The 25,428-nt window shown below is 40.4% G+C and overlaps 1 protein-coding gene across 1 annotated transcript; it reads right to left on the bottom strand.

The window, feature by feature from the left end:
* Positions 1-24,886, bottom strand: LOC120420591 (ras-related protein Rab-39B). The gene is made up of 2 exons (XM_039583698.2): positions 24,253-24,886; positions 1-1,208 (listed from the first exon to the last, which is right to left on the bottom strand). The coding sequence occupies exons 1-2, from the start codon at positions 24,358-24,360 to the stop codon at positions 657-659; spliced, it is 660 nt and encodes a 219-aa protein (XP_039439632.1). The 5' UTR covers positions 24,361-24,886; the 3' UTR covers positions 1-656.
* Positions 24,887-25,428: the final 542 nt, after the last annotated feature.

The raw sequence follows: 25,428 nt of genomic DNA, 5'->3' as shown, positions 1-25,428 counted from the left end.
TTACATAATTTATTTCAATTTCCAGTATTTTTCTTAAAGTAAACAGTTGCATGTTTTGTTTTTCGACTACGTTACTAAATTAGTAATTATTATACTATATACATATAAAAATGTGTGTTCATAATTTTTCTTCTTTTCATTACTCACTAAAACTGACTTTTTGTAAACTATCAAACAAAGAAAACAAACAGTCGCCGGAACGTTAATTGAAAAATTGAAAAAATAGTAAAAGGAATAGCAAAAAAAAAGTTTTAGAAAAGATAAACTTAGAAAAAAGCACCGACCATTCTTACGTACCACAACACAGGACAAAAATAAAAGGAGGAAACAAACAAGTGCTAACGACGTTCGCTTTTGTTTTTCGCTCTGACTCTGGCCAAAACCGAAACTTCTAATCCCAATATATCACATCGTTGTAATTCAGCAGTATATCAATATCGTTTGAGTCTTTCCTTTTAGTTTTTTTTTCTTTTTTGACTTCTTGCTTCCTCGACCAATTAGTTCTCTATTCGAAATGCTCTAATAATTTTGCATTGTTCATCAACTTGTATCGTCAATTTTTACGGTAAACAGAAAAATGTGTTTTAAGGGTTGGGAGGGGGAGGAGGTTACAGATTTTGTTGCACAGCGCTCGCTTAAATCGAAACAAAACAAGTTTAACAACACGAACTCCGCGCCGATTCCGCCACCACGAGGTTAAAGTCTAAATTGCTCGGCCTGGGGAAGCCCTTCTTGATGCCGTCCCAGCCGTCCTCGACCTTGTACTCGCCGGACTGGATTCGGTTGTACACTTCCTGGGTGACCAGGCTGAACGCTTCCCGCACGTTGACGCCCGTCCGGGCCGAAGTTTCCACAAAGATGAGCCCGTGCTGTTCGGCGAAGGAACGCGCCTCTTCTACGCTGACCTCGCGCCGCTGGACGCCATTGTTAACGAGGTCCAGCTTGCATCCGACCAGCGCAAAGACCGGCCGGTGCGGTTCGATGTGCCGCTTGGCCTCCATCATCCAGAGGGGAATGTGCTCGAAGCTGGCGTGGTTCGTGATGTCGTACACGAGCAGCACGCCGACCGAGTTGCGGTAGTAGGATTTCGTGATCGATCGGAACCGCTCCTGGCCGGCGGTGTCCCACAGCTGCAGCTTGATGCGGGTGCCGTCCTTCACCTCGATGAGATGTGCGAAGAAGTCGACGCCCACGGTCGGGTCGGATAGCTGGAAGGATAGAAATGGTAAGAAAAAATCGTAAATAACGTTTCCAAAAAGTAGGATTCGGAATCTCACTCTCTAGTACAAAGTAAAGTGTAAGTATTCTAGTAGAGTAATCACTCTCTAATATAACCGACTTTTTTCCACATCATTGATTTTGGAAATAATGTCAGGTTCCTCAGAGATGGAGAGTATGAAATCAAAGTCAGTAAATTATGAGACGTCGTAAAAGGTATCTGACTCAAATCAATTTTTAAGTGCATTTTGAATCAATTATAGAATGAGACTGTCCCTTTGGAGAATCCATCTTGTTTAGCACAATTATTATAATTCAACTATACTTACCAGGCCGCGCAGGCTTCAACGATTTCCGATTTGGGGTTGAACTGGTGATACACTCACAACAGATAGGTGATCTATTAAGCCACTGCATGCTATAGTTTAAGTGCTGGGACCACTTCAACTTATTGGCACACTTCGAAAAGTATTTTATGATCATGATAGAGTACCAAAGTTTGTCGTCAATGTTCAAAAAGAAACATTACGAGCGAGTCCACGAACAGGGCATACCCCTTTGTATGGGACGTCGTTTGGACCTCACCAATCTGCCTGAAATTTTCAGGGGTTGTTTGTACATATAAAACTAGCATCTTGCCAAAATATGAGCACTCTAGGTCAACGGGAAGTGGGGCAAATCGGGACACAAAGTTAAAAGGTTTAAAAACGTCAAAAATATTAAAAAGGCTATAACTTAAGCAAAATTCAATTAATTTTCAAAATTCAAAATGCATCTGAAAGGGCTCAAAAAATACAACAAAATGCAGTGTAGAACATCCCGATTGGTTAAATTTAAAGGGAGTTATTGGTATTTTAGTGAAAAAATAGCATAATTTTCAAACTCAATTTAAAAAGTGTTCCATCCAGATATCAACTCGGTTCGACCTGCAGCTTGTAGGGGACATCTGGGACTACCATCTGAGACTGAGAACGCTTTGGGTAAGGTAGTTTAACATATTAAATAGACACTTTTACTTTTAGTGAAGTTTTTGGTTGTAAGTTTTTGCTCGGGGGACCCCTTAGATCCCATTTTCTGGTGATAATTTTATCATATTCGTGTTCCTGAGACAATTTCACAATATAATCATGCAAAAAAATGTTTATTTTGATCCATTTTAACCCTTTAAAAAATGAAAGTTAAAAAAAAATATGAAGCTGCTTTTTTCTGGTGTCATCTAGTATCCTTGGAAACGAGCTTGATTTTCAACAAATGTGAATCGAAGATTTTTTTAACTTTTATTTTTTATAGGGTTAAAATGGATCAAAATAAACATTTTTATGCATGTTTCTATTGTGAAATTGTCTCAGAAACACGAATATGATAAAATTATCACCAGAAAATGGGATCTAAGGGATCCCCCGAGCAAAAATTTACAACCAAAAACTTCACTAAAAGTAAAAGTGTCTATTTAATATGTTAAACTGCCTTACCCAAAGCGTTCTCAGTCTCAGATGATAGTCCCAGATGTCCCCTACAAGCTGCAGGTCGAACCGAGTTGATATCTGGATGGAACACTTTTTTATTTGAGTTTGAAAATTATGCTATTTTTTCACTAAAATACCAATAACTCCCTTTAAATTTAACCAATCGGGATGTTCTACACTGCATTTTGTTGCATTTTTTGAGCCCTTTCAGATGCATTTTGAATTTTGAAAATTAATTGTATTTTGCTTAAGTTATAGCCTTTTTAAGATTTTTGATGTTTTTAAACCTTTAAACTTTGTGTCCCGATTTGCCCCACTTCCCATTGACCTAGAGTGCTCATATTTTGGCAAGATGCTAGTTTTATATGTACAAACAACCCCTGAAAATTTCAGGCAGATTGGTGAGGTCGATGCGAGATGGGTATGCTTTGCTTGTGGACTCGCTCTTACGTATAACTTTTAAAGCACTTTACTGCCCATGTTCGCATAAATGTCCCATATGCAAAACAGCAAGCTAAGAAAAAACGCATTTGGAGTTTGTCCCATACATAAGGCTACGTGTTAAGTTTTCGCGAAAAAACTGGATTTTCTCCTGATTTCTAGAACAAAGTACTGGATGTTATAGGCTCTTTTGAAAGAGCTCACGATTTTGAACCAAACTGCATCAATAAATCGAAATCGATTAAAATGCATATGGGACATTTATGCGATCAGGGGCAGTTTACCAAACTTAAACATATCCAATTAATTTTATTAGTAAAGAATTAATTCACAAAATTATTTCATATTTTTTATAACCTTATAGAGTTTTGTAATATGACTTGTTCTACAAAAATGTAAAAATTACAACAAAAAAAAAACCTCCGTGATTTGATAAAAAAAAAGAATAGAAAAATAAAAAGTTTAAAACTTTCGAGATGGATCACAAACGGTCTTAGACGTCAACTGACATCACAGTTTGTTTTGCCTTTTGACGTCAAAAAACTTCGCTACATCCGGTGTAGATTTACTTCATCATCAGCTCACTTAGAGATTGGAATTGATCTGCCTTGTTCCGGCAGGCATGAAAGTGCGTAAGCTACTCTCCAGCAAGTGCGAAAAACTCGGGATGAATGAAGAGATTATCACCTGAGCAATTCTCTACCAAAACCGGAAATGGATTTTATTTGCATTTTTTGATTTGGCTCAAACTTTGACGGGGCCTTCCCTTTGGCCAAAGAAGCTATTGTGTGTCATTGCACAGTGGGAAAAAAGGGCCCAAAAAATTACCGCAACATGATTTCGCGCAAACCATCGATTGCTATACACCAAAAGCTTCGTTTTTGCACCAGGAACAATAATCCGATGAAAAATCGCACTGCACGGACCGGTGGCCGGAGTACAGGCCACCGGAAGATCCGGATTTTTGGAAAAAGTATTTGATTGATCCAATTGTGAACTGATAAGCTTTCTTCTACCATGAACAGTCATGCATAACAATCCTAGAATAATATTAAATACCATAGGACCCATCGGAACCGGTTCCACCGATCTCCGGTGGCCACATCCGGAACCGCATTAGGAAACAGCGTAAACTAGTCATGCGACGTATCAAAGTTCTTGATTTTGGATGGAAAGTATCCTTAAAATGTATGTTTGCCTCCGGTGACAGGTTCTTAGGTTCTCCGGTGGCCACATCCGAAGATCATATTCGGCAAATTCCTGAAACCACTCTTGCGACATATCAAACTTCATGTTTTTTAAAGAGGAGTGAATAATTCATGTCCCCATCCAAAATCAAGAAGTTTGATGCGTCGCATGACTGGTTAACACTGTTTCCTAATGCGGTTCCGGATGTGGCCATCGGAGATCGGTGGAACCGGTTCCGATGGGTCCTATGGTATTTAATATTATTCTAGGATTGTTTTGCATTACTATTTATGGTAGAAGAAATCTTATCAGTACACAATTGGATAAATCTGACACTTTTTCCAAAAAATCGAATCTTCCGGTGGCCTGTACTCCGGCCACCGGTCCGTGCAGTGCGATTTTTCATCGGCTTATTGTTCCTGGTGCAAAAACGAAGCTTTTGGTGTATAGCAATCGATGGTTTGCGCGAAATCATGTTGCGGTAATTTTTTGCGCCCTTTTTTCCCACTGTGCATTGGTTCACCCATACAAGTCTCCATACAATTTTGGCAGCTGTCCATACAAAAATGGCACGTAAATATTCAGCTGTAACTTTTGAGTGAATTTTCTGATCAATTTGGTGTATTCGGCGAAGTTGTAGGTATTGTAAGTGACCATTGAGAAAAAATAGGCACACGGAAAAAAAATTATCAAATTTTTGAAATGCCTTTTTTTACATCAACTCAATTTCCCATAATACATTTTTTTGGGAATTTTTTATATGTTTTAGGAGACAAAAACCCACAACTTTTGCGCCATAGAGAAGTATGGTCAAAAAATCTGCCGCCATGATATGAGTTTTTGAAAAAATAGTGGTTTTTGGAAAAAAAAAATCATACAAAAATAAATAAGAACTTTTTTTATGTAAAATTGAATTTGCAATCGAAAAGTACTTTAAATATTTTTGATAAAGGGCTCCGTTTTCAAGATATAGCCACTGAAAGTTTGATTTTAGCGCAATATTTGCAGTTTTTCGATTTTGAAAAAATAGTGACTATTTGTGACAAATTCTAAAAATATTTTGTTTGAGAAGTTCAAATAATTTGCTATAAAATTGTCTAAGAGATATTTAAGATTGGACCTCTGGTTGCTGAGATACAGCGGCTTAAAGAAACAGAAACAGACAATTGCAGTTTTCTAAGTCTCACCCAAATAACCCACCATTTTCTAAAGTCAATATCTCAGCAACTAATGGTCCGATATTCAATATTAAAACATGGAATTTTCGTGAAATTTTTCGATCTTTTCAAAAAAATATACTTAAATTTTTGAATCAAAATTTACATTTTAAAACGGCGTAATATCAAAAAATCTGTAAAGTACTTTTCGATTGCAAATTCATTCTTACATAAAAAATAAGGTCCAATATTTTTTTATATAAATTTTTTTTCCAAAAATCACTATTTTTTCAAAGGTTCATAACATGGCGGCAGATTTTTTTAACAAGCTTCTCTATGGATCAAAAGTTGCGGGTTTTTGTCCCCTAAAACATATCAAAAAATCTCGAAAATAAAAAAATATCTATTTTGGGAAATTGAGTTTTTTGTGAAAAAAAAAGTTAATCAAAAATCTGCAAAAAAAATCCATTTACCTATTTTTTTTTTTTCAATGGTCCTCAACAATTCCTACAACTTTACCGAAGACACCAAATGCAACCAGCAAAGCAAATTGGTCACCTTTCTTCTTCTTGTCCCTTTCCTCGAGGTACTTCCTCCGCGTGGCACAACCACGGAAATTCGCCTTGTGGTTTCCACCACAGTTCGCGCACTTGACGCGCGCGCTTTTTGCCAGAGCTGGTCTTTTCGCAGTCTCACCGCACATTACGCACCGGGGTGGGTTCCCGATGTTTAACGTTGACGCCCGCCAGGTGTCTCTCCAGGCCGGAGATCGGACGGTCTGGAAATCCCTGAAGGAGGATCATCACTGGGACTTTCAAATTTGAAGAATATGAAGATTCACAACTTCATCTTCTTCAAATTCAGCTTCTTCAGGGTAATCACTAGCACTGACGTTTTGCCTATTTTCAGACAATATTCGAGTTCCGAGTCGGAATTGGAGAGAAGCAGCCCAGAACCGAGTTAGATGGCAACGCATCTGGAGACAGCTCATGACCCGCAGGTTGTCCGAGCAGTAAAAATAAAAGTAAGTCGAGACCCTCAAGCAACTCGTCAACATCTTCTGTCAACACATCCAAACAAAAATTGGAGGTATTCGTTGTTTCTCCGGAGAGTTACACTTTTATTTTCTTTCCTTGCTTGCGTTGCCGGTGCTGGCCGGAAGTAATTCCGGATTACAGATAGACAGGGGTAAACAGATTGGCCAATGTTTGACCGATCCAAATGTGCTGGACACCAACGCGCCCTTTACGCCCAGCTAAACTGGCAGTGTTGCAAGCGCAAAACATACGGCGTTTGTTTAACTTTCTGCTCTATGCCGATAGACGAACTTTGCGGGGTTTTCAAGGCCGCACTCGAACTGCCACGGCCAATGCCGACCTTTGGCATGCTGGAGGAGCAAAATCGCTGCTAATAATGGTCAAACTGTCAAAATGTGCGAGTTTGTTTGCCGTAGTCTAATACCTCCTTAAGAAGTTAATTTTTGGGTGAATTTGTAGCTTTTCCTCAGTGAGGAAGTAAACACTGTAATTGGTATTATAATCTAATCTAATCTCTAATCAGACCCTAGCGCAGCCAATCTTTCGAAGGGATCCTGGAGAGTGCCTTAGGTTAGATGACGCCTAGCACTCTTCTTGTCATTTATTAACATTTGTAGTGCGCCATTGCATTAGAATGCATTGAAACATCACAAGCGTTAAAGCGGCCAGGCCTACTGCGTAAAGCCGTATCGCAGAGATGACTCGTAATCGGGTTGAGTTTGAGCACTGAGTGTTCGAACAACAACACAATTCTGAATCGACAGGGGAGGAAGAAGCGTGGGGACACACCACCATACGCTCCGAGATTTGGTTGTATTCGTTGGGAGCACCATGCTAAGAAGGTTTGGTACTCCGGGACCCTCTGGGATGGGACATTGTATTTCCACGAATGCCCTGGACACTATTTGCCGTGGTTATAGCGCCACAACTCGCTCTCTGTAACAGTATTCCTAATTCCAGTCCACTCTCACCAAGTCGTCATGGCCTAGTGGTTAGCATTTTTGCTTACCAATCCAAAGGACGGAGGCTCGAACCCCGCCTCGAGCGACTTTGATTTTTCGTTCATATTTAGATTTCAAATTTATGTGTTCTTAACTTTCTCGTTGGGAGCAGATGGGAATCGAACCCAGAACCATTCGCTTACAAAGCGAACACCGTAACCAGTCAGCCACGGCCGCTCCTTAAACACTGTAATTGGTATTATTGATAAAAAGTAGTAAAGTTTTGTTTTCAATTTTCAGGCTTATGTAGAATACGCACTTGGTACTTTGCAAAGAGTCAAAAGTACATTTATTCGTAAATGCAATCAATTCGTAAACCCGCATCATATTATCGATTGCACCAAAACTCACCAACTCGTCTGTTGGGCAGAGGTCAAAGTTATTCATTTCCGAAAGCGGCAATTCATCGCCACTGGTTACAACCGAAAAAAAGAGCCCATACCGCAAATGACGACAAACGGTTTACGGTGAGTATTTCTTTTTTTTATCATCAAATTCAATTCTCACTTTGTATACAGTCACTTGCAACCAGCAAAGCAAAACAAAAACAGCAGCACCACGCTCCAATAGAGTCGATTTCAAGGTCCGTTAAGGTTGGGGTGTCTGTTATGGCTTGGTGGCGCACTCGGGTTATCGAAACTATTTAAAACACGAGAGTGCCTGTATGAAACAAAATATATATGACATTTGATCGAAGGAAAATTGAATGATTATTTTCAGCTCCGCCCTACACGTGTTGAATGGTAATAAAGCGAATCGAAGGGAGTAAATTAATCGTTATCGATTTTCATCTTCAAGCTCGAAAACGAGGTAGTAAACAACTAAAACACCGCTTAAAACAAATGCAGACAAACGAACGGAAAATAAGCAGTAGTTTTACTTTCGCTTTCAGCCACGATTCACCACGAGCTAAACTTTTTGAAAGGCTTCCCATCATCATCAACCATGCCGGTACGGTTCCGTTCAATTTGTACGATGGCCCAGAGTGCGCGAAAAGCTGTACCAGCCGGATGGGTGGCGTGTCTTTACGCTGGAGTGGGTTCTTGATCGCGATTGGGTGCGATGCACCAGACGCGGATTTGTACCAGTCGATGCGGTGATAAGTAGGGCTAGTGATTTTTCACGGCAAAAAAATCATAATTACGCGGCATGCCAATTACAAAACATTGAAATTTCACGGCAATTTCACGGTACTCTCAAACCTGCTTGAAATAAACGTTTAAATGTATATTTTTAGCAAAATTGTTAACAGAAAAGTGTCTTAAAAGTAAGCAGTAGTTCTAGATACAAAATAAAACCCCCTGTCACAATTTATTTATTTGAAAAAGGATTATTGGATTAATCTTGGGAAATATTGAAGAATGTCCGTCAGTTGAATTATAGATTTTTTTATTAGGTCCTATAAACAAATGTAAACATTGAGTGTATCCCGCTTACTCTAATGAACATTGACATAAGGTGTGAAAGGGATACACTCAATGTTAACTTTTGTTTATAGGACCTAATAAAAAATTTCAAGAATTTATGATTCAGCTGTTTTAATTTTATTGAGATTTTATAAAATTAATTTGCTTAAATACTTCCAAAACGAAGCACGTCCTGTTAAGGTTCAGGACTAGAATCATTAAACTAGAATCATTACAATTAGTGCAATAAAGATTATTTTTGCTTTCCTTAATTTCATCAATAGGGAAATTTTAGTATGTTAATAAACTTCAGGCAAAACTTCATTAAAAGCAGTTTTTACATTCATTGATAATGCAAGAAAAAATATAATACATTGCAAAATGATTAACAAATATGATTTCAATATGTATTATTTTACTTATCAATTAAATTGAAACAAATAATTTATATTCAAAATATTTAAATGCAATTTGTACATCGTTATTTAATATAGTTGATTAATTAAAATAAATTTTACAAAAAATTAAAAATAAAAAAGCTATTTTTTGCGTAGCTGCATTTTGTTGAATATTGTAATGAACAATGTCTTCAAAAAATAAATGTAGATCTGTAATGAAAAACTTTTTTATTTGTGAACTTGTTGCTTGTTAAAAATCTTTTACAAAGTTTGAATTTCAAAATAAAGCTGAAATGCACTGAGTAGCGATTTATCAATTGAATATTTCAAATTTCGCGGCATTTCACGGTATTTCCCAAATTTCACGGCCAGGGGCGAATTTCACGGATTACGCGGCTTCCGTGAAATCGCGAAAAATCACTAGCCCTAGTGATAAGGTTTGGGATTTGCTGCTTCTTATTTAAAACGTTACTTAATCCACCTTTAGGTGGTTGGTGCCTTCCTCATATTCATAAAGTCAATACATTCAGTAAAAATAGCAACATTCCCCCTAAACATGTTTAACAAATCAACTTTATTACTCATTTCTTTTGATATGGTTCGCAGACCATCAATATTTCTGGCTCATCGGCAAGGTCTGATAAAAAAAACGTAACTTAATCCACCTTTAGGTGGTTGGTGCCTTCCTCTCATTTAAAGAGTGATTACAATCCCCTAAAGTGTCCACATGGTTTACGGATCTCCCCAAACGTGATCGCAGCACCTAAGAGGTCGAGTAAAAAAACAGACTTCCTACAGACTTTTTGTCAAGATTATACAGACACCGCCTTTCAGGAAAATGGCATCCCTCTACAAGGCTTTTTTCGTGGCGACCAGACGGGACCATTTGAGGTTATGTAAATTCCGCCCATTTTTTAAACTGCTTGTAATTTTAGATAGGTAAGTCAGATCTTGAAAATTTTTAATCCACGAGAAAGGTCTTCTCACATGCTTTCTAAAAATATATAACATGTGAGGGTTTCATGAAAAAACCACCCTTTTTACCATAATTTCAATTTAATATGAAACAGTTTTTTAACATAACTTTTTAAATACATGATAAAACTGCATGAATTTAAATAGCAACTTAGGGGACGTTAAGACGGATCGATTAAAACCATTCCGGCCAAAATCGGTTGAGCCTGTAACGAGATATTCCAGTGACATTGATTTGGTACACATGTCTACATACAGCCAAACACACAGACATTTGTTTGTTTGTTTGTTTGTTTATTAAACCAGTAGCGTAAGGTTTTCACCTTTTAAATTGCTACTTCCGTTCCGTTCCAGGTGTTGTTCGAGTACAATTTGATAACCTAAATTTATATAAAACTACATTGGTCACAATTTGAAAAAAAGAAAAAAAAAAAACTAGGGTTATAACGAACACGGTAAGTCCATTTGGGTTATGTCGTCCATTTAGTTGGCAGCACGTTTTTGTCTCGTCCCGGGTTGTTCCTTCCAGAGTAGTCCAAGTTCATCCGAGGGGATGGGGGTGTGCCCCTTATGCGACCTCGTCCAGGGGTCTCGGGTACCCGGGGGTTTATCCCTATGCCACTCTTCGCGTAACTTGTGGTTAGGGGGGCCCCGGGTCACCCAAGCACCTCCGTGGACACTTCAGATGGCGTTTCAACCAGGCACCCCGGAGGAGCCGGAGGGTTGTCCCTATTCCACTCTTCCTTTAGCTTGTGGTTAGGGGGGCCCCAGGACCTCCGGGCGCGACAGTGGGAACACGCGTATACTACAGCTGCACTTGGTTCCAAAAAGCTAAGCAGCCCCTCTTAAAAGTTGCTTCCGACGTAGTTCGCTTCAGGTCTGCAGGCAGCATGTTCCAGTTTACCGCACCCCTAACGAACAGCGAACTCGCATAGGCCAGCGTGTTGTTTCGTGGAAGAATCAGGTTTTGCTGGCGACGGCCTCGGAAGGGTACTAGTTTCTGGTACAAGAGTGGTGGAGAGCGCGTTGTGATCAGCTTCCATATGAAGAGGCAGGAACGGTGTGCAAATAGTCTATCCAGAGGACAGCCGACCAAGTTTTTCTGGAGATGACTTACACGGGAGTATCGATTTAGTCCGTAAACAAATCGTACACAGCTGTTCAACGCAACACGCAGTCTATCCATGGCTCCAGCGCTGGGGCTAACGTAGAGAAGGTCACCAAACAGGAAATGGGGTAGTAAAAGTGCTTTGAACAGTTTCAGTCGGGTTTCTACAGGCGCAGCTCTCGTAGAACTGTAGAGGGTACGTAGTCCTGCGTAGATTTTGCCACACTGCTGGTTGATAAGTTCGTCCCACTGAAGATCTGCTTGGAAAATGAAGCCTAGATTGCTTGCCGATTCGGTCCATTCTATGCGCTCACCGTCAAGCTGGATACTTGGGAGCGAGCTGGTCGGAGCGGCGTTGCGTCGACCACCTTTCACAAACAACGCCTTGCTTTTTGCTTGATTGACCACTAACATATTTTGCTGGCACCATTGAAGAATACTGACGAGATCCTCATTCACCATTCTGACGAGCTCACGAGCGCAGGGGCCAGAGCGTCCGACGAACAACTGCACGTCATCAGCATACATTTGTATAGAACAGTGTTTTAAAACCGTTGGTAGATCGTTTGCGTGACAGCAAAACAACAAAGGACCGATCACAGACCCTTGCGCAACACCTGATGAAACTTCGCCGATGTCAGAGCACTGATCGCCACAGAAAACAGTTTGAGTTCGTCCATCTAGATACGACGCCACCAGATTCACAGCAGGTCCGGAGAAGAAGAATTGAGTTTCTAACTTCGTGCAAAGCTTGCCATGGGGAATCGTATCGAACGCCTTAGAGAAATCCAGCAGCAGCAATACGGCAGACCCCCTCCTGTCTACGATAGCAGCTAATTCGTCGTACACGCGAAGCGCAGCTGTTTGGATTCCTTGACCCTTTCTAAATCCGGCTTGGAAAGGTGAGAGCAGATTATTTTCGCTAAGATAGCATGTCATTTGTTGTTCCAACAGTTTTTCGAGTGCTTTTGACAGGGAGCATAAGATACTGATCGGTCTGAGGTTCTGGATGGTGTTGATGTGTGGCTTTTTGCGCAGAGGTAGCACTTTTGCTTGCTTCCAAAAACTGGGGAAAACTGACGACTCGATCACCTTGTTAAACAGGAACGTAACTTGCTGACTCACAAGCGGCAAAATTATTTTGATGAAGCAGATCGGTAATCCGTCCACTCCCGTTGCGTTTGACCTGATGTCGCAGATGGCATTGACCACCTCCCAGTGTTGGACAGGCCTGAACGAGAAGCGGAAAGTTGCTGCAGCTCTGGAAGGTCTGGGATTGTCCTTGGCGATGAAACTCGACAGGAAAGCTTGATTTACGTCATCTGGATGAAAACAACAGACGGCTGGCGTTTTGTCCTTTGCTGCACCGACACTCCGTACACGTTTCCAGAGCGTCTTGGTTGGAATAGTACTGTCCAGGAATCGTGTAGTGTACTGGGATTTAGCTTTGTCGATAAGTGTGTTTGTTTTGTTCCTGAGCGTCTTGTACCGTAAGTGGGCCAGCGTTTTACGGTCGGGCGGAGCCCTTCGCCAGTCGTCGTACGCCATATCACGTTCGAGAATTGACCTTTTAATGTCATTGTTGAACCAGGGGTTGAATTTCTTACGGTTTGAGCACGTGCGAAGCGGAATGCATTGGTCATGAATCCGTTTGACATGGCTGTTGAAGAAGTCCAGCATCTCGTTGGGATTTCGAAAATTGTAGAACTCGTTCCAAGCAACAGATCTTATTCCGTTCTCAACATCGTCTGCGTTGAAGTTAACGTAATCTCGGTACGTGCTACGTGCTGGAGGAGAAACGTCAAAGTCCAGCGAACCAAAAATGAGATCGTGCGATGAGAGTCCGGGGAAGGCGACTTGGCTAAAGCGCTGGACCTTATCATAGCAACTAGTCAAAAATAGATCCAATTGAGAACAACCATATCGATGGAAAAAAGTCGGCTCCTCACCTACAGAAACTAGGGCGAAGTTTCTCATCAAAGATTCAAATTGAGTACGAATATTGCTTGGTCTAGAAAGGTCAGTGTTAAAATCGCCTATCAAGACGACGTTCTCAAACCGGCTGGTGAGGTCGTCCAGTTTCTCAGCAAGAATACGCGAGCAATCATTACCGGGAGGGTTGTAGACAACGAGCAGCAAAACTTTCTCCGTGTCGAATCGCAGCTCACAAGCCAAGCACTCCGTTTTGTCCACGGTTTCTTCCGATGGCTCAATCCGGAAGACTTCTTTACAACCCAAGTGTTCCTTGAAGTAGATTACAATTCCGCCTCCTCGGCCGTATTTTCTGTCGTTTCGGAGAAACGAAAATCCAGGGATTGCGATACTCCGATCGGTGTTCTTAGCTGTGAGCCAGGATTCGGTAAAGCTGGCAATGGTAATTTTAGAATCCTGTAGGTTGTTTCTGATTTCGTCCAATTTAGTGCCCTTCTTAGCACATAAACTCTGAGCATTGCCATGGCAGATGTTGAGTTTCCCAGGAACGAGAACGGCATGCATCACGGCTCCAGGAATGTTCGTTAGGGGGCGGTTTGTTGACGGGGGGCGATTCCTCAACGTTGACATAGTCGGGTAAGCAACTTTTAGAGGGCTGAAAAAACAGACTACACAATTTTTTTTTGGCATAAACAATCTTCGACAAGCTTTTACAAATTCACAATAAAACAGCTCAAAACATTACAATAAACATCAAAATTAAGGAAAAAAATAGACTTAACTAGCGAATTGTTGAAGATGATCCTCCGATAGAACAGCAACAGCGATTGCATTTGGATGCTTTTTCACCTGGACAATCCCACGCTTGGTAAACACCGACGACAGCTTTCCGTCCTTCTTCAAGCGTATAGCAGCGGCTCTGACCTTTCGTGCAGCATCGGTGAGGCTCTCGTTCACGTACACACGGCGAGTAGAGTCGATTCCCAGGTGGCAAAGCTTCAAGTCGTGTTTCCCCAGGTAAGCGTAGTAGAAGTCGTCACGGGCGTTTCTCAGGGCGAACTGGATTTTGATGAAACTGCTATTGTTCTCGCTCGGTGATCGCGGATACAGCCTCCGGATGTCCACAGAGGGGGGAGCACTTTCACCGAGTCCGATGTGCCTCAACATGGCCTTGAACATTGCAGGCAGATCTTCTCCTTCCACGAACGGTATCCCACTAACAATCAAGTCGTCACAACGTTCCAAATTGTCGATTGCGTGGGAGACAGTGTCAACTCGAACGTTCAGAGCGTCGGCAGCGGCGTCGGACTGCTGGAATTTGCTTGCGCAATCGGTCCGAAGAGAGGTGATGTCCTTGGAAACTGCTTCGAGTTTACCTTCGAGATCGGTTTTGACCGTTTCGATCCTTTTGTTGATGTCGGTGCGCATTTCGTTGATCAATGTTTTGGTTTCGGTGAACTGCTGCATAAACATTCTAACGGCGGCATCTAGCTTCGCAGCAACGTCTTCGCCTTCGCTGCCCATCCTGCCTCGCTTCGGAACAGGAGTTTCAAAGGAGAGGAGATTCTCGGTCGAATCCAGCGTTGGTGTTGATGTGGAATCACCATCAACTTCACCGTCTGTCCAGCTCCGCTTCAACACTTTGGTTTCGAGGTTGGGTTTAACCGGAGGAGTACGTTTCATTGTTGCCTTCCGTGTGCGAGAGCGAGAGGCACTTTTGTTTACAGCTTACTACTTGGCTCAGCACAGAAACTTTCTTCGTCCGAAACTGTCCGGAACACCACAGACGAGCTGGATAACACGTACAGGGACGCGGCGGTACCTCGGGATTTGCTCAGCTGGTGATTCTGAGTCGATATGTACAAATGAAGGTAGGTCTAGGAGGTCTAACTAAAAAGTTCGTTTTTCGAGTGATTTTATAGCCTACCCTCAGTAAAGTGAGGAAGGCAAAACCTATCCAACGATAGTTCGCATGGAAGATTCAGACAATATTTTTATCACAATATCTGAAATCAAACCTCTAAAAAGTGTATAAATAACACTTAAGTGCCAATAACTTTTAATAGGGTTGTCAGATCCTTGATGTTTTAGGCTCATTTGAAAGGTCTTTCGATTATCTAACTAACGATGGGTCGCATGATGGACCCGGGCATCATTTTCATTGAAATATCTGAGATCCGGCCTCCAAAAAGTGTATAATTAACACTTAAGTGCTAATGACTTTTGATAGGGTTATCAGATCTTCAATGTTTTGGGCTCATTGGAAAGGTCTTTCGATTATCTAACTAACGATGGGTCGCATGATGGACCCGGGCATCATTTTCATTGAAATATCTGAGATCCGGCCTCCAAAAAGTGTATAATTAACACTTAAGTGCTAATGACTTTTGATAGGGTTATCAGATCTTCAATGTTTTGGGCTCATTGGAAAGGTCTTTTTAATACCTTTCTGAAAATGTATAACATGACAGGGTTTCTTACAAAAACCACCCTTTTTACAATCTTCCGGACATACGCCAAAATCGTTTTTTTAGCATAACTTTTGAAGTACTTTACTAAACTTCATCATTTTCAATAGGGACTTATGGGACCCCAAGACGAATCGAATGAGACCAAAACGGTCCAAATCGGTTAAGCCAGTGCTGAGATAATCGAGTGCATATTTTTTGGTGCACAGACCCACATCCCTACACACACACACAGACATTTGCTCAGAATTTGATTCTGAGTCGATAGGTATACGTGAAGGTGGGTCTACGAGGTCAAATTAAGAAGTTCATTTTTCGAGTGATTTTATAGCCTTTCCTCAGTAAGGTGAGGAAGGCAAAACTCTGAGAAACTTATTCAGATCGATTACGATTAGTTCCGAGCTTATGATTGAATTTTCCAATTTAGGACCATCCATAAACCACGTAGACACTTTTTTGAGAATCTCAACTCCCCCTCCCCCTAGTGGACAATTGTCTATACAAAAAAATTATATGGACTATGGAGTGTGCACAACTTTTGGAAATCTCATTTATAATGAATATAGGGCATTTGTCCCTATAGGCAGACTAGTTTGTTATACATGAATAAGTTGGTTTTTAATGCTTTAGCTCGTACATTATCAACATTTTGATGAAAATACCTTATATCGCTGTAAAAACACGAAAAACTAAAACACTTTTTGCCCCTATTTTGGGGACATTGCTTTTAGCATACGACCTTCTTTGTGCATATTTTCGGCCTAGGGGAAATATACCCATTTTAAGCCTAATAAGCGGTCCAAGTACACCAACGAGTAGAGCAACTTTTTGTGAACATTTCTGTTTATTTTCACTTTTATTAAAAGTTATGCTATTTCTTTTACAAGCATTTAAAAAAAATATTTCACAAATGCATTCCAATCAGTCGAGTGCATTGAGCCACGTCCATTTTCCTATTTTCAGCTTAGTTCTATTTTTCTTCCAGCGCTCTTCTATGTCTGCTTAGTGCTGCCGATTGTGATGAACTTTTATGCGAACACTCACGAAAAGTAGCATTTAGCATAGCATAGCATTGGTGTCTACCCGTAGTTGCTACTCTGTTATTGACCAGGACCTCCAAGAATTGCTCCGTGGACCACAGATGAAGAGTAGGAACCAATCATCACCACTTCGCAACTTTCAAATGTCCCTATCATGCTAGCCAATCACAGCGCCGGCCACGACCAGTGGTAAGACACGGGGGAAGCGGATGGGATTTTTTTTAGTCCGATACTTGAGTGATGAAGACCGCTAAATCGGCTGCGTCTTCGACAAAGTATCACGTGAGGTTTGATGGTGTTAGTACACGGAGAGACCGGCCAGGGCAAATCTAAGAAATTCTTGGTTAATTTAACTAAAAGTATGGGTTAATTTTTTACACAGCTTTTTTTCAACAATCGATTGTTGATTTTGTTAACCCGAAATTGCTGACCACCAGTAGGTAAAAGTAACTAAAAAAATAGTTAGAATTGCCATTTTTGTTGGTTAAATGACCGAAAAAAAATTCTAGCAGTCGACTGCTAAAATATTTTTTTCAGAAAATTATTTTTTTTTGTTTTCAGCTGAAATATTGTTAAATATTCTGTAAAAAACAGGCTGGACAATATTTTTCAACTATTTTTTATCATTTTTTTTCGTTGTATCAACTGAAATATTTTTGCATGCAGCAAATTATTAGTGGTTTATAACAAAACATTTCTTATTTAAACATAATTTATGTTACTGTCTATATATATTTTCTTTAATTGTTTAACGATACAGGCTGGGCCGAATTTCTAGCTATATTTTTAACAAATGTCTTACTTGAATACAGAAAAATATTCGTACATGTAGTCAGTAATTAGCTGTTGTTAGCAATATTTTTATTGAATTTGCAGTAAATTTTGTAATAATGCCTCACAAATTAATTTGTTGTACTTGTACTTATTTGTATTTTTTTAATTGTTATTATAAAACATGTTAAGTTTGATTAATGTTTAAAAAATTATAATAAAAAAAGCATTTTACAATTTTTTTTTGTTAAACATGTTCAAAAAAGATGTTTAATTTTTCGTAAATTCCTTAAAAGTAGAAACCGAGTAAATTTTCACCAAGTTTTAAGCTTATATTTTTATTATGTTGTATACAATTAAGTGTTGTATTCACTTACCATCACCGATAAGTCATCATCATCTACAACGGTCTCATGTTTAGTTATTTTTCTTGTGGTTGGACACAGAATTTACACCAAAGCGAACCTTTTGCTGCAAATAGACATACGAAATTTATTATTAATCCAATAAAAAAAAATTCGGCTCTAAACTGATAAAAGGAACGTAAATAAATGTAATTATTAACAAGAAATATCAATAATGCTACTTACCAAGTTTGCACTAATTTAATAACTACTTTCGGCAACACACTTTCATTGCATTTGATTTAATTTATTCAACGTACTCCGATTCCTGAAAACAATATTTTGAGTTTTACTTACAAGTTTATTGAGCAGTCTTTTTCAACAGCATTTTTAAAATATTAATATCTTCTTTTGTATATCTTTTATAAATTTTATTTTTTTAGACATTTCCCACCATCGAATTTTTATTTTGATATAATGTGTACGCATTTCCATGTATTTTATAATTGATGATTCTGAAAAAATAATGGTTCATTTAAATTGTATCCATCGTAAGCACGAAGGTTCCTGATGATCCAGTTTTCTAATTAAAATCACAATAGATAAATTGTTGTGTAAAATTAAACCCATACTTACTTAGATTAACCAACATTTTGTTAAATTTGACCGTGCAAGTATTGTCGTGCAAGAGTTGGCCCACCTCTTCCTTCCACTGCCCCTCTCTTTCCTCCAAACACTATCATAAAGTCCCCTCGCATTAGAGGTCCTCATAACAAAGGTCGTCCTCTTGCTTTTCATAGATTATCACCTGCAAAGAAATCATCAATAAACCTACTCACCAATTCCACCTCACCAGTTGCAACACTTTGATTTGCCACTTCAACATTAATCAAATAGTGTAATTTTCACCTTTCACATCCTCTCACTTCATGATTAACAACACAAACTCAACAAATCGACCGCTCTCTTTCGAATCCTGACTTCAAATGACAGACGTAAACAAACCCAAGTTTATCTTTTAAATATTCAACCAATTGTTAATTATATTCAACCAACAAAATTGTTGATTTTCCTAAAACCAAAGCTAACAGTCGAGCACGTTCATTCGAGTTCGGGAAATCTGTTAGCTTTTTGCCTCTAGTATTTTCAACAAACAGGTTATTAAATTATTACTGAATTTTAGTTATTTTAACGGAATATTGGCACTAACAAGTACGTTTTTGTTAAAATTTACGAAAGTAAAATCAACAATTTTAATTGTTAAAATTTCTGGGCACAGTCTCTCCGTGTAAGATGGGTGTGAAGCCAGGATTCACCGTGGTAAGTGATGCGGCCCGTCAAATCTATTTATAGTCCTTAATTCTTCGTATGTTCTTGGATTCATTTTGGAAGCTTTCCAATTCGGTTCACCAAGCTTATGTGGTGAATTCAGGTCGTGTTGAAAGTTCAATATTCGCTTAACAATTATGCAACCAGTAGATGTCCTTGAATTCAACTTGCATTCAATATTGCATTTCCTGTTCTTGGGTACACAGATTCCAATCAAGTTTCTTGGATTCTTGTAGCATTCTTAATCCTTCTAGTCAACTAAGCCTCGATGGTCTGGTGGTTAGCATTTTGTCTGCTGACCCAAAGGACGGGGGATCGAACCCCGCCGCGAGCTAATGAATTTTTCGTTCATATTCAAGTGTTCAGAATTCCTTCTTTCCATAATTTCTCGATAGGAGCAGATGGGAATCGAACCCAGAACCTTCCGCTTACAAAGCGAACAGCGTAACCATTCAGCCACGCCTACCCCCTTAACACTCACGAAAAGTAGCATTTATAGAGAAAGTTTCCTGGCATCACTGGCTCACTCCAACATGCGCTGCTGGTGGTGTTGGTGGCCACCAGGGTTGTTAAAATATCAAAATATCAGCTCTCAGCAGCTACAATTATCCCGCCTTAATATTCATGCCTCAAATACAACTGCTCTTTTCTCCTTATTGAAACTCTCAGCGCTGAAAATAGCCGAACACGTTTTCGTGTTTACACACTCGCGAATGACATTTTCCTTTTCTCTCTCATTCCCGCTTCCACGATCATCCTACCGCAACAGCGTTTAACCACAGACAAACAGACGGGACACTCGAGTGCCGAACCATCGTCCTTCTAAAACGGTTATTTCAAATGCAATTTTGTTTCGGCATCCACTCACCTGGCGCTGATGGCGCTGCTGTCGTTACAGCTCGCCCGTCTTTTCTCAGTATGTGTGATGTGTGTTTTTAAGTTGAGCGTGAGCACGTGTGAGGCGGCAAATGAAAACAAAACAATTATTGCGCGTATTCCCGAAAAAGACACGCGGCAAACCAGCCTCGAAACGACGCGCCGCACTTTCGGCAAATGCGCGCTGTCAAATCCCATACTGTGCATTTTGTTTTTGTTTATCTTCTTCTTCGAATCGCCTGGCATTGTTGCTGGGTATGTTTTTTACCGCACCAAAAGTGCAGAAAATCGCTGGCAACAATGTCTGCGGCGCATTCTGAAATGCCGCGCGGCGTCTACCTTTGAGAGAAACGGACAATATGATGGAATTCAGGAATTCTAACGATGATCCACAATCCAGGCTTTGCTGGACAAGATTGGGGCAGTCTTGGTCAGGGTCATATGAGCGGCTGACTAACGAGGACATACCTTTTGCCCCACTATTAACCCGGGAGGACTCCTCAACAGCCCGCCGATGTTGAGGCTGCTGCTGAGGCGCCCGATACTGCGGAGGAAGCCGGATCCTATGGTGGAGTCATCTCCTTCGGAGCAACCTGATGCTTATCCTTCGTGGACTGCTGCTCAGATTGCTGCTGCTGGTCGTCCTTTTGGCGATGTTGCGTCGATCGTGGGCGCCACTCAATCTTCTTCTGCAGTTGAGTTTCTTTGATTCTGTTTCGATGTATGATTTTGTGGTAGCGTTTTTTGGAATCTTTGCGACTTTTTGCTTTTGTTGTTTGGCGCAACTTAACTGCTCCGTGGACACGTTCCCCGCGGATGTTTCCAAACACCCATCATGGGGACCAATTCTGGTAGATTTGAATTGGATTTTTTTCTATTTCAGCGGCCACTACTGGTGTTTTCGTGACCAGAGGTATCGAGATTTCGGTGGAGGAGGAATCTTCGACAGAACTTGGAAGCAACGGGAGGACCAGTTTTTTAGCCTCTGTCGTTGCGGTTGTGGTGCGTCGTTGCTGATGCTGCCGCATGATTTGGCACATGAAGTTCTGCCATTGGAAACGGAACCAACCGTGGAACCGACCCACCGTCATCTTCGGCCATCGGTGTTGATTTTTTTTGTTTTTCATCGGGTACTGACGATCAGCAACAACAAAATTATTTCGATCAGCTGATTATGTTTACAATCGTTATGGCTTGATTGTCAAACGCATACATTGACATGACACATGACAGTGAAGGGTTTGTATTGGTATGTTTGGGCTGCGCTTCGGCATCAGCTCACCAGGCAGCGCTGGCGTCGCCGTGATTTGGTGTTTTGATGAAGGACGATGGATTTCAATAATAATTTGTATGGAGAGTCACGTCTGTTTGTCTGTGGTTTAACCACAAAAGCCGCCACCAAACCAATTTCGCAAACGCAGTTTAACGGGACGTCATGCGTGGTCGGCTCCTAATCGCCATCTCGCGTTCTCTCATTGCAGTTTTCGGAGAGATTGAGAGACTCAGCGGTGAGAGCGCATAGTCGAGGAAAAGGGAAGAAGTGATAGAGAGAGAATGACATCGCTGGGAATCACGAGAGACACAAGAAGAGATCTCACAAGCTATAGTGACGGCCGCTATACTCTCAGATGTTTTTGGTGCAGAGATAATCAATTGATAGCTTTTCTATCACTCATTTGCAACACTGGTGGCCACCCTTTTTTTCTTTATTTGCCTTCGCTTCTCGCTCGGTTTTTTCAGCCTTCGATTGGAATGGGTCGTCAAAATTCTAACGTCAAAAGACTTGGCGCGTATGTTTTTTTGATGGTGATTGCTAATTATTTACATTTTTTGGGATTATTTTTCAAGTGAGTGACTAACTAATGTGCAAAAGAACATGTTGCCGGTAGTTGGAAGCAATTTTATATCTTAAAGCGCTTTGAAAACGTTAGCGCAAGTGAAAAGATATTGATGGCGACTTTTGTTAAGCAGTTAACCTCTCATTTTGAGTGTGGATGTGTGTGCCAACAAAATGATGAGAAATGGTCTCGCAAAATAGAAATTATGATCAAAAGTGCATTAAATTTGATCATGTTGGCCATTAAGTGGCAAACATTTGCGTACTTACTGGAGGCGGTGCTGTTGCTGGTAAGTTTATAGCCTAAATGGTATTTTTGGAGCTTTAATCGAGCATCAAACTCTCCTTATGACGAAGATAGGTGTTTGATTAGAAAGGGTATATTTCCCCTAGTCACTAGAATTTTTTTAAACGTAGCTGTTTAACCTGGTGAAATCATATCCAAGCTCCAGGTAAAACAAGTTATGTACGTTTAAAAAAAACAATTTAAAGTGGCTTAAATATTTTTGATCGAAAATCAACATTTCAAGCAATACAAATATTGTGAAGTTTGTGTATGTTATAAAAGTAACGATAACCAACAGTTTTGAACAACTTCTTTTTTTAATAAAAAAAGCTCTCTAGTCGCAGCTAAGAGCGAGTTGTGGCGCTATAATCACGGGAAATAGTGTCCTGGGCATTTGTGGAAATACAATGTCCCATCCGGAGCACTAAAACTTCTTAGGCCTGTAGATTCAGAACTGTATCGTTGTTTGAACGTTCGTGCCCAAACTCAATCCAATTCAACGAATCATCTCTGCGGTAAACTTTACGCAGTAAGGCAATCTCCAGGATCCCTTCGAAAGATTGGCTACGCTACGGTTTGATTTGATTAGACTAGAGATTAGAAATAAGCTCTCTAGTCGCAACTAAATTAATGTTGATCGTAGGCCAAAAAAGGCATTTTGACGTGGAATAACGGCTTATTCGAAGGTACCTGGATGCAAATTTCAAAAAATAAAAACTTTCACAACTCGATTGAAAATTTATTTAGCAATTTTCTATAAAATTTTCAACACTGGCAAAATAATTTTTCTATCGAATCAGTTCAAATTAAGTGGCACTGTTTCCATTCAAATATTCTCTACAACTGTATCGAACAGTCCGAAGCTGAACAAGTTGATCCTGAAAAGTTATAAAAAAAATAAAAAAGTTATAAACGATTGAAAAAATCATTTGTTTTACCAACCTTCAGGAGGTATTAGACTACGACAAACAAACAAACGAACTTGCACTTTTCGAAAGTTTGCCTGCATTTGTTTGCGGAAACGTCAACCTGCAAACATTTTGCTTTGTTTGCGAGTGTGCCGCAAACAAGTTTGCGGTTTGGCAAACTGTCAAACACAAAAAGGGCGAGTTTGTTTGTTTGTTTGCCAGAGTCTAATACCTCATTAAGTGTCCCTACAACAATGTAAATGTTTACTACATCAAAAAGTTGCACAAAGAGTAGAATTTTGCTGGCACAGCAGCTAAAACAATATTCGCAATTCGCAATTTTCTTTGTTTGTTTGTCATAGTCTAATACCTTCTTCATGGAATTTGTGACCAGCCAAAGTTAGACCTACCTCAAAATGTTCATCCAAATAAAAAAAAAGTTGTTTGAAGTCTCAAGAAATGGCTTATTAGCCATTTTTATACTGTTATTCCTTTTTGCCCCGGTCAAAGAGACACTTTCAAATCAATCATTTTCTGGTCGATTTGTCATATAAACCGTCAATAACAAATTGAAATAATTGTTAAAAACATGGATCGTTATCGCTGAAATAATACCAAAAAATACTAATCCTCTTAATTCAACAAATTCCCATGCGCCAAGCTACTTGACAAAGTCGCTTATCAAGCCAGGCGATATGCTTGCTTATGCTAATCAGCAGCAGCACCACTACACGACCCGAAATCCGAAATACACGCACCAGCAAAATCTCCGTCATGTGATTCTCATTCACCCAGTTCGTAGAAGCAGTGCTGCAGGAATGCACTTTGCCTTATCAACCTACCCAGCAATGAAGCCGTGAGCTTGAGCTCAATTCCCACTAGAAGGCACTATACTAAACGAGCTAACAAAGCCCCGAAGAATCCTCCTCCGATTTTATGGAGCAATCAGAATGAAAATAAAGTAAACAGACACAAAGCGAAGCCCCTCAAGGTCACTTCCCTTAATCGAGAGCATTCCGATAATCCCAGGACGATTTGGTGATGATGATTCATGGGTTTTGCTTACCTCTGCAAACTTGCCATCGGTGAAGTATTTGAGCAGGGAGGATTTGCCCACCGTGCTATCTCCGATCAGGATATGTCGAAATTGGTAGTCGAAGATTGGCTCGACCATCGCTGCTGCTGCTGCTGGTTCTACTTCGGAACGCGGGTCCTTAACCTCTTATCTGTGCAGGCGATAAGTGCTGACCACTTTTTGGCCACTTGCCGATTTCAGAACAGACACACACACACACACAAATTGTACACTCCCACTCAGTCGGAACTGCTGGATCTTGTTTTTCTGCGACGCAAATCTCGCTCTCAATCTTATCAGGAACTCAACTTCCCCCTCAATCTGGGGGCACTTATTTTTTCCTCCTCCGTAAAAATCACGGATCGTCACACGTCCAGGACGAAGACGACGCACTTATGTAAACACTTCTGGCAGTTCCGAAAAAAGAGCTGCGACGCAGAAAATGGCCTTTCCACGGGGGATGATGGGAAATCTGCTGTGTGTGCGCGAAGAGACAGACAGAAATGCAAACAACGGAATTACACACGGACCAGCGAAAACCTTCCTAATCACTCCGACTAGCGCTAGAGAGGAGCAGTCGAAAACGAACGAACAAACACACAACCACTGGCTGGCAGATGACTACAAAGAAGAAGAAACAAATAGTTTTGACAGCGCTGCCGTTTGTCAAAGGTATCGATCGCAGAGAAACGTCAAAAGTATCGATGTGCACTTTAGCTGAAAATAGCACTTGCGACTGCAGTTTGATTTTGCACTTTTTCGTACAAATTTTTCAGTTCTACAATCAAAGTAAAAAGTATCCTTTTATCAAGTTCACCCGTCGTCACCCTTTAAAAGGGTATCGAAAATGTACTGAATTTGACATACCCTTTTAAAAGGGTGACGCCGGGTGAACTTTAAAAAAGGATAGAAAGTATCCTTTTTGAGGATTGAAAGTACCCTTTTGAGGGATACTTCTGACTTTGAGTCGGGGGGATGGCAACCCTATTCCGACCAAAGCAAACTGACAACAGTCGACATTAGCACGGTTGTCAAATGAGAGCCCACAACAAAAGCACTAGCTGTCAAATGGTAGCCCATAACAAATCATTGTTTGGGTTTTTGATTTTAAAATTTCCCGCAATTCAAACGATAAATACCTGAAAAAACAGGTGAATTGTGTTGCTG

The sequence above is a fragment of the Culex pipiens genome, chromosome 1 (genome assembly GCF_016801865.2).
Source record: "Culex pipiens pallens isolate TS chromosome 1, TS_CPP_V2, whole genome shotgun sequence".
Lineage (NCBI taxonomy): Eukaryota > Metazoa > Arthropoda > Insecta > Diptera > Culicidae > Culex > Culex pipiens.
Note: the sequence above shows the minus strand (reverse complement) of the source record. Positions and strands in the feature narration are given on the sequence as shown.